This window comes from Phoca vitulina, unplaced genomic scaffold (assembly GCF_004348235.1).
Source record: "Phoca vitulina isolate PV1807 unplaced genomic scaffold, GSC_HSeal_1.0 scaffold3, whole genome shotgun sequence".
NCBI classification, from domain to species: domain Eukaryota; kingdom Metazoa; phylum Chordata; class Mammalia; order Carnivora; family Phocidae; genus Phoca; species Phoca vitulina.
Window position 1 is genome coordinate 76,504,792 of NW_022589706.1, and position 13,614 is coordinate 76,518,405.

Here is a 13,614-nt window from a genome sequence, read left to right on the forward strand (position 1 = left end):
GACTCATTATCGTTTCCCTCAGTTTAGCTTTTGTAGGTTAAACTTTAGAAGAAGTTTTCGAAATAGAATATGGTTCCCCCCAGTGGAGATTTGGACAGCTGTACTTGATGTTGTGGTCCTGTCCTCATCCCGGGGCAGGGTGATCGTGGCCCTGGGAGGCTGCCTCCTCCCAGGCTCTTCTCTGAATTACTGCGGCATTCATTTATCCACTCACTGATCAAGTTATGTCAGCATCTCTGTCAGGAGGTGGGGATAAAAAGGTAAACTTGGTACCATACCTGCTCTGAAGAGACTCTCAGGGGTGGGAAGTGCACCTGTTGAAAAGGCAATGGCTTTATGATACCAAGCGGGTCCAGCATTGTGGCTCAGGTAGCACCCCTGCCCAGAGATCCTTACACTGAACACTCTGGCCCCCAAGGCTATGCTTATCTCCCAGGCACTGATACATGGTAGTCAAGACAATGCCTCCCCCCTCAAAAAGATGCCCATGTCTCTCCCTGCACCTGTGAATATGTTATGTTACATGGCAAGAGGGAATTAAGTTTGTAGATGGAATTAAGACTACTAGTCAGCTGACTTCGGATGGGGAGGTGATCCTGGGTTTTCCAGGTGGTCCCACTGTAATCATAAGGGTCCTTATAAGTGAAAGACGGGGGCAGTAGGGGGAGACCCAGACACATGGCAGTGTGGGCAGGCCTCACACACACCATTGCTGGCTTTGAAGTTGGAGGAATGGTGCCACCAGGGAAGGAATGGCGGCAGCCTCTAGAAGCTAGAAAAGACAGGCAGTGGATTCTCCCCTAGAGCCTTTCCAGAAGGAAAGAAGCCCTGCCAATACCTTGATTTTAGATTAGTGAGACCCATTTCAGACTTCTGACCTCCAGAACTGTGAGGTAATAAATTCAAGTTGTTTTAAGTCCCTACGGCGGTGGTGATTTGTTACAGAAGCAATGGGAAGCCACTACGGGTAGTTTGCTCGGTTACGTGCAAAACCAGGATCGACTAGGTACATCTTTCCGAAGCATCATTTAAAAAATTATTTTCATGTTAAACATATGGAAAAGGATGAACATTTTTGCATCATCTTTGAAGAGAAAGCATGAGAGTTCACATTTTTTCTAACTTGAAAACTGCTTTGAGCCCTGGGCTCCAGGCCCCTCTCCTCCACCGTCGGACGGAAGGGTTTAGGAGGCGCCCATGCGTCGTAAGAGCTGCCGTCCGTGGCTACGAGACTGCCATTTTCATTCTTGGCAGAATGTCACACACAGGTCTTTTTTAACTCGACATTTAAAAATGCATGTTCCAGAGATGCAATCATTGGGTTTTCATATAAGAAGTTAAAAATACTTTATATCAAAGCATAATAACATCTCACATTTTCATAATCCTTTCACAAACACTTTTTATCCGGTGCTTCAAACAGCCTTGTGAAGAAAGGGTAATCATTCTCAGGTGTCCGAGGAGGAAACAGAAGCTAGAATGACTGTCCAGGGTCAACAGGTACCGAGTGGCAGTGGTGGCTTTTTCTGTGAGGCCATGGTGACTGCCGGGCACATCGCGGCGACGGGGGGGGGATCTCTGGGGCGGGGGCACCTTGGAGCCAGACCCACGTGCACGAGCATCTGGCACGTTATGATGGTGTCACACAGCCCCTGAGCCCGTACAACGGCTGCTCTTGATTTAGGCGTCTCTGCTTTCATTATGACTCTAACACTAAACCTGTCGCTGGCCCCTTGTCCTGATATGACTGGAACTGTTCTCATGAAAGGATCACATTGACAAGAGAGCGCTGACAATGTACAAGCGCAGGACCGAGGTTTCAGATACCTGTGAAAGCCATTTTTCATTGTGATCCCAATCATACGGTGTGAACTGGATGCAGAAGGAGGCCAGAGTCTCCAAGGTCAGAGACCCTCTCCTGGCTTTTCTCAGTGCTCCTTTTCAGGTGACAGTGGGGCGTCCCGTGGGCCCACTATCAGAGGCCACCGTTGGGTTTTCGCAGTCAGTACGTCATGCATACTCGAGCACCGAGCACCGTAGAATCGTTTGGCTTTGTTTGTAGGTGTATTATTATTATCATGTGCTTTTTAACTGCAGAGGTGGTCGCTCTCTGTCCTCATTGTCCCTCTTACTCCAGTTCAAGGTCTATACTTTTTTTTTTTAAGATTTTATTTATTTATTTGAGAGAGAGAGACAGCATGAGCAGGGGGGGAGAGGCAGAGGGAGAAGCAGGCTCCCCGCTGAGCAGGGAGCCCGATGCGGGGCTCTGTCCCAGGACCCTGAGATCATGACTTGTACCGAAGGCAGACAGTTAACTGACTGAGCCACCCAGGCGCTCAGGGTCCACACTTTCTATAATCTTTCGAAGTATCTTTTCAAAGAAGCCTTCCTGACCACCCCTGTGAAATATCACCTTCTCCCCGACGCCACCCTCATCACCTGCTATGCGTTTATCTTGCTCTGTTAGGGTTTCCGTAACACTGCTGTCACCTGACATATTATGTTTCTTTTCATTTTTTTTCCTGGCTCCCCTCCCAGAGGAGTAGGTGCTATACCTTCTTTGTTTGCTGTTGTTTTCCCACTGCCTGGACAAGTGTCTGGCACATAGTAAAGCCCAATAAGTCTTTGTTCAGTGTATTACTAAATTCTTTACATCTCCCCGAATGCCTGGCACAATCTCAGGCCTGCCTTTACAAGACCCCAGTGAAATAAAAAGCAAAAAACCATAGCAAGGGGGAAGAAACCCTTAACTTACTTTTTTTGTAAAGGATCTAGTCCTGATCAGCCGATCGACTGGGGAAAAGGAAGGATGTAGAGGGGGGAAGATCAGAAGTGTTGAGTCAGAAGTGCTCTCAGCCTTGGAGGGACGCGCCCAAGCCCCCAAAGACTGGCCCCTGTTGAAACCCTTTTTCTGCCTGATCTTCTACTCCAGATGGAAGTGAAGGCAATCACGCATAAGCCAGTTCAGGTCACGTTCACTTGAGCAAAGCAAATTTTCATGTAGCTTATTTTGTTAATTAGGTGGTAGGAGACAATAAGGATAATGCAACGAGTCCACTGTTTCTGAGACCCACTGATTTGTTACGAGTTTGTTCTGAAACCAGTGAGAAGTAAGGACTATGGACTAAATCCTCTCATACCCCAGTGCATTTGTTGGGTTTTACTTTCATGGCTTTTATAAAGCCTACCTGGAAAACTTCCAGTTGCAGCTTAAGGTCTGGATCCATGTGGCCTCCTCCATGAAAGCTTTTCCGAAGTGTTCCATAGAAGGGGTCTTCGGGAGGCCCCGGGCACCCCCAGCAAGTGTTGCCCGTATCTCTGACCCTGGTCTCATCACCCTGATGTTCATTTAAATGGCGACCCGTTAAGTGATATCCGTTGCTAGTTCTGTCTGAGCCCTAGGAGGACAGAAATCAGCTCATCGTGCTTTATATCTCCAGTGTCCACCTTAAGTGCCTGGCACATAGCTGGAACTTGAGAAACATCGAGAAAATGAACAAGTGAAAAGATGGGAACACAAGAGGCTAAAATCTAGCCACAGTCTCTGGTCGTTAGCACATGGGCCTTCTTTCTGGCGCTGCTCTCTGATGATGTTCTTTTGTCTTCACTCAGGCACTCTGATTGTCCTGAAACATCCCTACCCAAGAAAAGTGGAAGAACCTTCCATTTACGAGTCTGTCCGGGTTCACACAGCAATGCAGACGGGCAGAACGGAAAGTGACCTTGTGCCCACCGCACCTTCTGTAAGTGGCTGACCCGTAAGTCATTGCCTACCATGCAAGGAAGAGTAGATACTTTTACAAGTACTTTTGTTCACACGAAAATTCTACCTTGGGATATAAAACCTGGAAAGGAACATCCAGTGTGAAGCCCATGACTCAGTTCCTCTGATCCAGGGTAAATCATCAAAAACTACAGCGCCGTAGCCATAGGATTCTAAATACTTCGAAAGTGGCGCTTACATTCCTGTCCTTCCTTAGGATGGGCGAGAGTGTTGATGTTCACATAGTTGGCGACACTGTTATTCTTTCACGAGTTTCTTCTATTAAATAGAAATTTTTTTTTTTAACATTTCAATTGTCTGTGGAGGAAAAATATTCCCCACTTTGACTGTAAAACCTCAGGATGTTATTTTTTCCTATTTTTTCTGTCCTTCACTGAAGGAAGGGAACAGACAGAAAACATTTGCACTTCTTTGCAGCATGGACCATTGTTCAGTTTCAGCGCAGCCCGAGCACTCATTGCTCCTCAAGAGCCCATTTCTGTTTGTTCTGTGAGCTGTGACCTGCAAACATTCCTCCCGGCACCGCTTCCCCCACCCCTGCACTGTGCTCACGGCTCTCCTGTTCTTTCTCTCTTCCTTGTTTGCCGAATACTCCTGGTGCAAGATACCAGGATTTGTGCGCATAATAAAGAAGACAACACACAAACGAAGTACAAAGAACCAATTCTAGACAGCAACCATTACACTTGGAAAAAAATCATCCCTTGAAGATATTCAGCTACAAGTGACATTTATAAATGTGTGGCCTTCCTGTCTCTGCAGGACAGTTTCTACCCTGCCACCACAGAGATCTTTCTTAAAAAGCAGATGGGTCACATGGCCTCCCTGCTTAACCTTCGGCGGTGCCCGCTGTCGTCCTGGCCCATCCGGCCTGCTCGTCCCTTGGTCTCACCTGTGCTACTCCCACGCTCACACCAGTGTGCATTCTCCTGACCGTGCTCCTTCTCCCCTCCCCGCCTCTGACATGCTGCCAACACCGCTGCAGTCCCCTCATCATCCTTCAAGATGGGCATCAGAGACCAGTGTCTCTCAGGAAGCCTTCCTGGGCCCCTCCTAGCTTTCTTTAAAACGGCCCTCTTTTGTGCTCCGAGCACCTTCTGCTTGCCTTTATCCTGCAATCATGGGGCGGGGGGGTTGCTAACTACCTGTGCATGTGTCTGCCCAACACCGCCCCCCGGGGGGGGCTGACAGTTCTGGGGACAAGAATCATAACTTGTCTTTGTGGCTTTGGAGCGTCGCCTGGTTCACGGTGCACGTTACATTTTTGTTTCTGTGCTCCATCGACTCAAAAATAAAAATCCTGGAAATGGTTGAAAGAGGTATTTTAGCTTTGTTAGAGTTAGGGGAGGAAGCATCAAACCCCAGAACTAGCAAAATTGAGGAAAGCAAGACCATAAATAGTCCCAAGTCAAAACGGACCAAAGAACAAATCAAGACGTACCTCCTAATCAATTCTTTGATTTCCAGCCAACCCACCCCTCCCTGACTTTCCTCTTTATCCATCCTCGTGCCACCAGTCACCTCAACGTCTCTTTCTTTCTTTCTTCTTTTTTTTTTTTTTTAAGGTTTTATTATTTGACAGACAGAGAGATAGCGAGAGAGGGAACACAAGCAGGGGGAGTGGCAGAGGGAGAAGCAGGCTTCCCGCTGAGCAGGGAGCCCGATGCGGGGCTCGATCCCAGGACCCTGAGATCATGACCTGAGCCGAAGGCAGTCGCTTTAACCGACTGAGCCACCCAGGTGCCCCTCAACGTCTCTTTCATCTGTCCTTTCCATGTAACTTCACACTCTCCTCAGCTACACTCCCCCTAAAGATCCCCATCCAGGGTCAGTTGTACCATATACCCTACTATGTGTGCTCTTTATCAACACTAAAATGTAGGACCTAATCTGTAGAGCTGGTGTAAGCAGGAAAGCTAGCATCCTTAGGTAGAAATAGGCCTCTTTAAACCAAAATCTGCAAGCCTTACTGCCTACCTTCTTTGCTCACTCCAAGGATCGGACGGATTCTCCTGCCCAAGTATCTCAATATGCCTATGCACAGAAGGTTCTGTATAATGGACTTTTTAAAACAGTGGTGAGGGATTGGTGGGGCCTGGCTGCACCCACACTATATAATGACAAATTCACGGAGTTTATTGTGCATTAATACAGACAGAAAACGATCAACGTTTTCTAGTGTTGCAGGCAGAGAGAACAGGACAAGCGCCCTGAGGTAGGAACTAAATTGAGGTGTTTTGAAGACTAGCAAGAAGATCCTAATGATTGGCATGAAGTGAGCGAGAAGCAATGTGGTAGGAGATGAGATTCCTGAGGGAAGGAGGGGTCGATCATGTAAGGCGGTGGGGTTCTCAAAGTGCCACTGCCCAGCTGAGTGCTGGGAAATTCGCAGTGCTTTGGGGGTGCTCCTGGCATTAGTGGGCATCAGGAACTGTGAAGAGCCTGACACTTTACCCTGCTTGTAGACTAACAAAGCTGCATGGCTTCATGGCAGACTGCTGGTCGGCTGCCTTTTCCTGTGGAGGGAGACATGATCTCCATCTTCTAAGATTGTTTGCTCTACAAACATGCTTAAAAATGGGTCTGAGGGGCGGCTGGGTGGCTCAGTCGGTTAAACGTCTGCCTTCAGCTCAGGTCATGATCTCAGGGTGCTGGGAGTTGGGCTCCCTGCTCAGCGGGGAGTCTGCTTCTCTCTCTCCCTCTGCCTCTCCCCCCCCCCCCCCCCCTCACCCCCCCCCCCCCCCCGCTCATGCGCACTCTCCCTCTCTTTCTCTCTCAAATAAATAAGTAAATAATCTTTAAAAAAAATACATACGGGTCTGGAACAAAGGGCTGTTGGTGCCTTGCTCCTAAGACATACAGAAACATGAGAGCCCCTGGAGAATTGTTTCCCAGCAATGGGCAGGGGCCATGGAGGCTAAATATGCTGCCACACATGGGGAAGAATTCTCCTGTCCAAAATGTCAGCTGTGTCTCCTTTAAACAACATGAAAGGCCTTGTAGGACAAGATAAAGGATTGATTTTTGTTCTAAGTGTCCAGAAGAAATTATGAAGAGTTTTGAGCAACATAATTTAAGTCTTAAAATTTTTAAAAAGCCCATTGTCCCCACTAAGTGAAAAACAGAATGTGGCCAAAGTTGGAGCAAGGAGACCGGTGAGGGGGCTGTTGCAGCGGTCCAGTGAGAGATGGTGGTAGTTGAAACTGGGGAGTGGGGATAAGAACTGGTAAACTTCAGGGTGTGCTGTGAGGTAGAAGAGATGAGACTTACAACAGATTGAGTGTGGGACGTGTAAGAGAGTCACACAGTGGTCCTCCTGACGTTTACCAAGATGGCCAAGGTGGCAGGAGGGGTGGGTTTGGGGGATGGGAATGAGCAGTTCTGTTCTGGACCTGGGGAACGTGAAAGACCAATTGGTTGTGTTGGCGGAGATTAAGTGAGATAATCTATTTCACAAGCCTGACGTAGAATAGGTCCCAGTCTAAAATGTCTGTTTCCTGGAGCGCCTGGGTGGCTCAGTCGTTAAGCGTCTGCCTTCGGCTCAGGTCATGATCCCAGGGTCCTGGGATCGAGTCCCACATCGGGCTCCCTGCTCAGTGGGGAGCCTGCTTCTCCCTCTCCCATTCCCCCTGCTCGTGTTCCCTCTTTCGCTGTGTCTCTCTCTGTCAAATAAATAAATAAAGATCTTTAAAAAAAAATAAAAAAAATAAAAAAAATAAAATGTCAGTTTCCTTAGCTTCCCTGTTGTGAGATTTCTGTTCCCTTTGCTTCTGCAACATTTTTCTCTTTGTTCTGTTATCTTACCAATGTAACATCATTCTAGAACAAAATGTCCTACAAGGAATTCAGTTTCTTTTTTTTAAGATTTATTTATTTGACAGAGAGAGATAGTGAAAGAGGAAACACAAGCGGGGCAGTGGGAGAGGGAGAAGCAGGCTTCCCGCTGAGCAGGGAGCCCGATGTGGGGCTCGATCCCAGGACCCTGGGATCATGACCTGAGCCGAAGGCAGACGCTTAACAACTGAGCCACCTAGACGTCCCAGGAATTCAGTTTCTTTGGGACTGTATGAAGTTCTACATTTCTTCATCTTAGGGTTCTTGTTTTATGCATTATTTCTATTTGCCCAGTTCCCCACCATTCCTTACATTTTATAGGCACTAACTACGTGTGTGATATTGTTACCCTTGAATTAATGCTATGTGAGTTAAGAAATGACTCATTGTCACTTCAAATCCCTTTTAGATAAATCAAGTGTAAATAAATCTGTGTTCCTGAAAGTCTTTTCCACAGAACAGAGGTCTCAAGAGATGGTCTCTGAAAAAAGGGGGGGGGGGAACCTGGAATGGGGGAGGATCATGTGATAAAATAAATATTGGAAATGCTATTTCTCATGTTCCTTCTTAAAATTCCCAAGGCATACTGGCATAATACATTCTCTGGGAAGTAAAGAAATCCCTCTACTTCATCCAGTGTTTCCCAAATGTATTGACCCAACGTCAATGCGTGTGTGTATGTGCACGCGTGCACACCCACGTGCACATATTTGTGCGTAATACCCCTGCAACAATTTAAGCAGCTGGGTTTCACACGACACACTCTGCCAAACACTGACTTTTACAAGTGATGGGATGTGGCTTATTGCTTGCAAATTGCTAACTCAGGTTAGAAGAGAGTCTTTCAGTTGTTGCCTCTTGCTACAGAATTCCCCCCAATGACCCAGTCTGAAAACAGTCTCCCACAACGTAGGGAGGATTTTCAAGTGCCAGGTGAAGAATGTAAGGCGATTATTTAAAGATCAAAGGCAAATCAGTGTTTCATTTTAAAATAGGACAGAAATAGAAAGACAAAAATCATGTTGCAATAGTTCTGGGCTTCACTTGGTGCTTTTCTTTTTCAGCTGGGCACCAAAGAAGGTTACCTCACCAAACAGGGGGGCCTGGTCAAGGTAAGAAAACATGTTTCTGCTAGCCCCGGCCACAGAGACATCTCATGTAGACTCAATTCTTGCTTTGACACTTTTTAAAAATGCATATTTGCCTACTTATTTTGACCCGCTATAATATTTTTCTGTTTCAAGAGTTGATCTTTACGACTGATATTAGTCAAAATTCTGGAAAATCACTTGACTTTTCTTTGGCAAAGTCAAATGTGTGAGAGTAGCCTCCCGTTAAGACCTCCCAAAACGTACAGTCCTTTTAATGGAACAAGCAGGATGAAAAGTAGCAAGTTAACTCTAGAATATTTTTCTTTTTTTTTAAACCAAGAAGAAGTCAAAATTGCATAAAATGTTTACTAAAAGTAGGCCAAAACATCACTGGCATTAATGTATCTGTTATCAAATCCCAAAGAAAACACAATTTAAAACTTTACTAGTCTGGGGTATCCGACTGTCCCTCCATGGATGTAATTGTACTTTTCAAGTTATGCTGCTTCATTTTAATATTCCAGAAGGCCTTCACGGAATATGTCCACTCCTCCCTATTTTAAGAGTCAGGGCACTTAACCTCTCTCATGGGTACCGGCCCACTTGAATTCAACCTAAATATTTGGTTATTTTGTGTCCCTACTAGACAGGATGCTCCCTAAGGATAAGAAGTATTTATACTCATAGCATATTTATTTTCGAGTTCTCTGTTACTTCTTTTAACTGGGCACATTGCTGCCCAACATAAGACCGAGTTAGTACGTAAGAGGGAGAAGGTGGGCAACAATAGTCCCCACCACCAATACCATGGCATTCTTAGGCAAGTCTTAGAAAATCCTGGGGTTTGAGGTTCCTAAACTTCAATTTGCATATTTGTGAAACGAGAATATTTGGCATTGTGTAAAGATTGGCTATCATACACATAAACCTCCAAGGATGGTATCTAGCCCATAGTAGGTGCTCACAAAATGGTATCTATTCTTATTAGAGAGTTAATAAGACAGACATCTAGTAGTTTGTTATAAATCAACTTGGATATTTATGATAGACTATTTCTTCTTATTTGTTTAAATATGTCAAAATCACTGCCTTCATTATGAACTTTATGCATGGAATCATTTGTTTTTGTAGATATTTTGAAGCTTTTCTTCAGAAATGACTTACCGCAACAATATTTTATTGTACCTAATCTTTTAGATAGTTTTCAAATGAAAGGAAATTGTCCAGTTCAAATATTACCTTCCTCGATCCAAAACCTACACGTTTTAATTATTTTTTTTTCTCAGACCTGGAAAACAAGATGGTTCACGTTGCACAGGAATGAACTGAAATACTTCAAAGACCAGATGGTGAGAAACATGATAATACATTTTCCTTTTAAAAATCAGCTCTAACTGAACATAATAAAAAATCAGCTCTCTAGATGGAAGGAACATCTGCCTTTGAAATCTCTGAAATTTTCCTTATGAGCACCTGAAACACCAATAAATTATAGGAAATGTGAATTCTTGATTCCTGATAGGGGCAGAGTTTTTTTTTCTTTTTAAGTAAGCTTTACACCCAACATGGGGCTCGAACTCATGACCCCAAGATCAAGAGCTGCATGCTCTGCCTACTGAGCTAGCCAGGAGCCTTGAGCAGAGTGCTTTTGCAAGGATGAGATGTGTGTCCCAGAAACTGGCTAAGCTAGCTCCCCAGGGCACATCATCCCCTTATTTAGGGCAATGGGATTGTTCTCTTGTCATGATGTATGAGCTCTCTCTGCAGCAGTTTCTCCCTTTATTAAAAATATGTCCATGGGAAGCCTGGGTGGCTCAGTCAGTTAACTATCTGCCTTCAGCTCAGGTCATGGTCCCAGGGTCCTGGGATCAAGCCCCACATCGGGCTCCTTGCTCAGAGGGGAGCCTGCTTTTCCCTCTCCCACTCCCCCTGCTTGTGTTCCCTCTCGCTGTGTCTCTCTCTGTCAAATAAATAAATAAAATATTTTAAAAGATTTTTAAAAAATACGTCCATTTCTGGGGTGCCTGGGTGGCTCAGTCGGTTAAGCATCCCACTGTTGATCTCAGCTCAGGTCTTGATCTCAGGGTTGTGAGTTCAAGCCCCGCATTGGGCTCCATGCTGGGGATGGAGCCTACTTAAAAAACAAAACAAAACAAAAACAAAAAACAAAACAAAAAACCGTGTCCATTTCCCGTGCCCATTTCATTAAGCCAATTTGAAATTATTTTATTTCTTCTCAATTTCCCTATACCAAATTTCTGAGAAAGTAGAAGTTTAAAAATACGGAAGAAAAAATATGACTCCCTTCCATGTTTAAAATACCTCTACTAAATTTAAATTGATAAAGACAATCTTCCTAACATCCAATCTCATGAGTAGCCAATCCCCAAACTGGGGGTTATGACTTCCCTGATTAAGCTTCTCTGTGATCAGTACCCTTAGTGAAAGTAAAATTGACAGGTGCATGCAGTGGAAGATTTTTAGGGGACTAAGTGATGAACAAATTTGTGTGTTTTTTTGTGATGACATAGGTTGCCTTTTTTTTTTTTTTTAAAGTCACCAGAACCAATTCGGATCCTAGATTTGACAGAATGTTCGGCTGTGCAATTTGATTATTCACAGGAAAGAGTAAATTGTTTTTGGTAAGTTGTTTTGTAAAGAAAATGATTTTAAAAGTCTTCTTGCCAATTATTTTAGCTGGGGAATTTAAAAAAAAAAACCAAAAAAGACCTGTATGTCTTAATGTGTACGAGTGTCTTGATCTGAGGGGCATGGATTTAACTAACACACAGGGCATGTATGTCAGCAGTGCTTCCAGCTGAGTGTGACATAATACCTCATTTAAAGTGACTTCAACCGGGGGATGCCTGGGTGGCTCAGTTGTTAAGTGTCTGCCTTCGGCTCATTTCATGATCTCAGGGTCCTGGGATCGAGTCCCACATAGGGCTCCCTGCTCAGTGGGGAGTCTGCTTCTCCCTCTCCCACTCCCCTGCCCCCCTGCTCATGCGCTCTCTCTCAAATATATAATAAAATCCTTAAAAATAAATAAGGTGACTTAAACAAATAGGCAGGTCCAGTGGCTACAATTGTTTATGTTGTATGCTGCGTAAGTATATACATAACAGGATTCCATTCATGTCTTATTCCTTTGAAGCTTTTTACTCAATTTTAATTTGGACTCCAACAACGGGTCATTTGTATTATTATGACAATTTCTGGCAGATGGCACAAAAGTGTTTTTGTTCTAACCTCATGAGTATATCATAGCAATTTTCTAACTAGGAGAAGTAGTGTCTTGAAAAAGGAGTGTCTTACTTCCCACAAAGTTTTATTTTAATGTTTTTCAAACATACAAATGTTGAAAGACTTATATACCCGTATACCTTTCAGCTATATGCATCATTAATATTTTGCCATATCAGCTTTATCTCTATTCACTTTTCTCCTGAACCAGTTGAAAGTAAGTTGGAGACATCGTGGCACTTTACCCCTATATACATATACTGAGTACGCACTTCCTAAAAATAAAAATGTCACCATTACATACCCCCCCAAATTAACATTAATTAATTAACATTAACAGTAACCAATAATGGGTATCTTTTTAAAATTCACTTAAATGTACCATACGAGCCAGCAGGGGGAGGTAATTTCTTATATAACAAAATATCAGGAGGCAGGTAGCTAGCTTGGCAAGATCGGCACCAGCGTCTCTACAATCCTCTTGGCCTTCAGCAGTTCACTTGCTACTTTGGTGTCCAAGAGCTACTCTAGCTTTAGGCCTCACATTTTCGTGTCAGTCATAAAGAAGGATGTAGGGATGGTATCAGCCATGTCTGTCCCTTTTTATCAGGAAGGCAGACATTTTCTCAGAAATCTTCTATCAGATTTCCCCTCCTCTTTCATTGGCCAAGGTTGGGTCCCATGGCCGTCACTAGCAGCAGGGGAAGCTAGAAAACTAGTTAAGATCATGATTGGCTCCAGCTAATTATCATTTATTGCCTGGGGTTCTGTTAGCAAGGAGAAAGGAAACACTATCTGCATTAATAGGCAATTAACAATGTCTCTCACAGGGAGTACCAAACAATGACAATTCCAGAAAGCAGTTTTGTACAGTGTGAACACGGTAACCCCACCCCTGCTCCACTGTCCCCTCACTGCCCAATAGGTCCTCACATCAAGGTTTACCTTCTATACACAGGGAATTACGTCTTGTCTATTCAACATTAATTACTGATACGAACATGATATGCTGCTTTGGCTCTAGGGATATAGAAACCCTCCTGAATTTCAGGTCAAGGCTTTTTTTTTTTTTTTTTTTTCATGAGAGGGGAAAAAAGGATTTGTAGTGTTTTGCACGTCAACTGTAAGGACAGGAAGTATGGGCACGATGTGCTGACCTCATTAGTCAAAAGATTTGACTATATAGCCAAAGATACAGTCAACGAAGAGTTGTTCATGCCAGTGGAAAAGTTTGTCTTCTTCCAGCAGAGCATAATTCATGACAGAGCAGGTAAAATGAATAGTTGAGGAGATTTATTATCTTATTTTTCCTGTCCCAAATAGTTAAAACTGCCTGCATCCACAGAGGGTAACTTGTTTCTCATTGAATCAAGCCAACACAAATGAGTTTCTTCAGCAAATTCTTATCTGTCTTGCTTATTCTTTGACTCACGGCACAGGTTCTGAGTCATTTAACACATCAGCTGAATAAACACACAAGTGTTGTATTCAGTCTAAGACATAAGCGACAAAGGATCTGGGGGTCCTGGACATGTTTTTTTCTTTTTTGAATTCTCATTAGAAAATATAAATCTGGGGGCGCCTGGGTGGCTCAGTCGTTAAGCGTCTGCCTTCGGCTCAGGTCATGATCCTAGGGTCCTGGGATCGAGCCCCGCATCGGGC

The 13,614-nt window shown here is 44.3% G+C and overlaps 1 protein-coding gene across 1 annotated transcript in view; it reads left to right on the top strand.

Annotated features, from left to right (window-relative positions):
* Window positions 1-13,614, top strand: part of DAPP1 (dual adaptor of phosphotyrosine and 3-phosphoinositides 1) — a 49,054-nt gene that overhangs the window by 32,038 nt on the left and 3,402 nt on the right. The window contains exons 4-7 of the mRNA XM_032400891.1: window positions 3,613-3,743; window positions 8,683-8,730; window positions 9,996-10,058; window positions 11,266-11,351. Coding sequence (XP_032256782.1) covers window positions 3,613-3,743; window positions 8,683-8,730; window positions 9,996-10,058; window positions 11,266-11,351 — 328 coding nt within the window. The remainder of the gene's footprint in view (window positions 1-3,612; window positions 3,744-8,682; window positions 8,731-9,995; window positions 10,059-11,265; window positions 11,352-13,614) is intronic.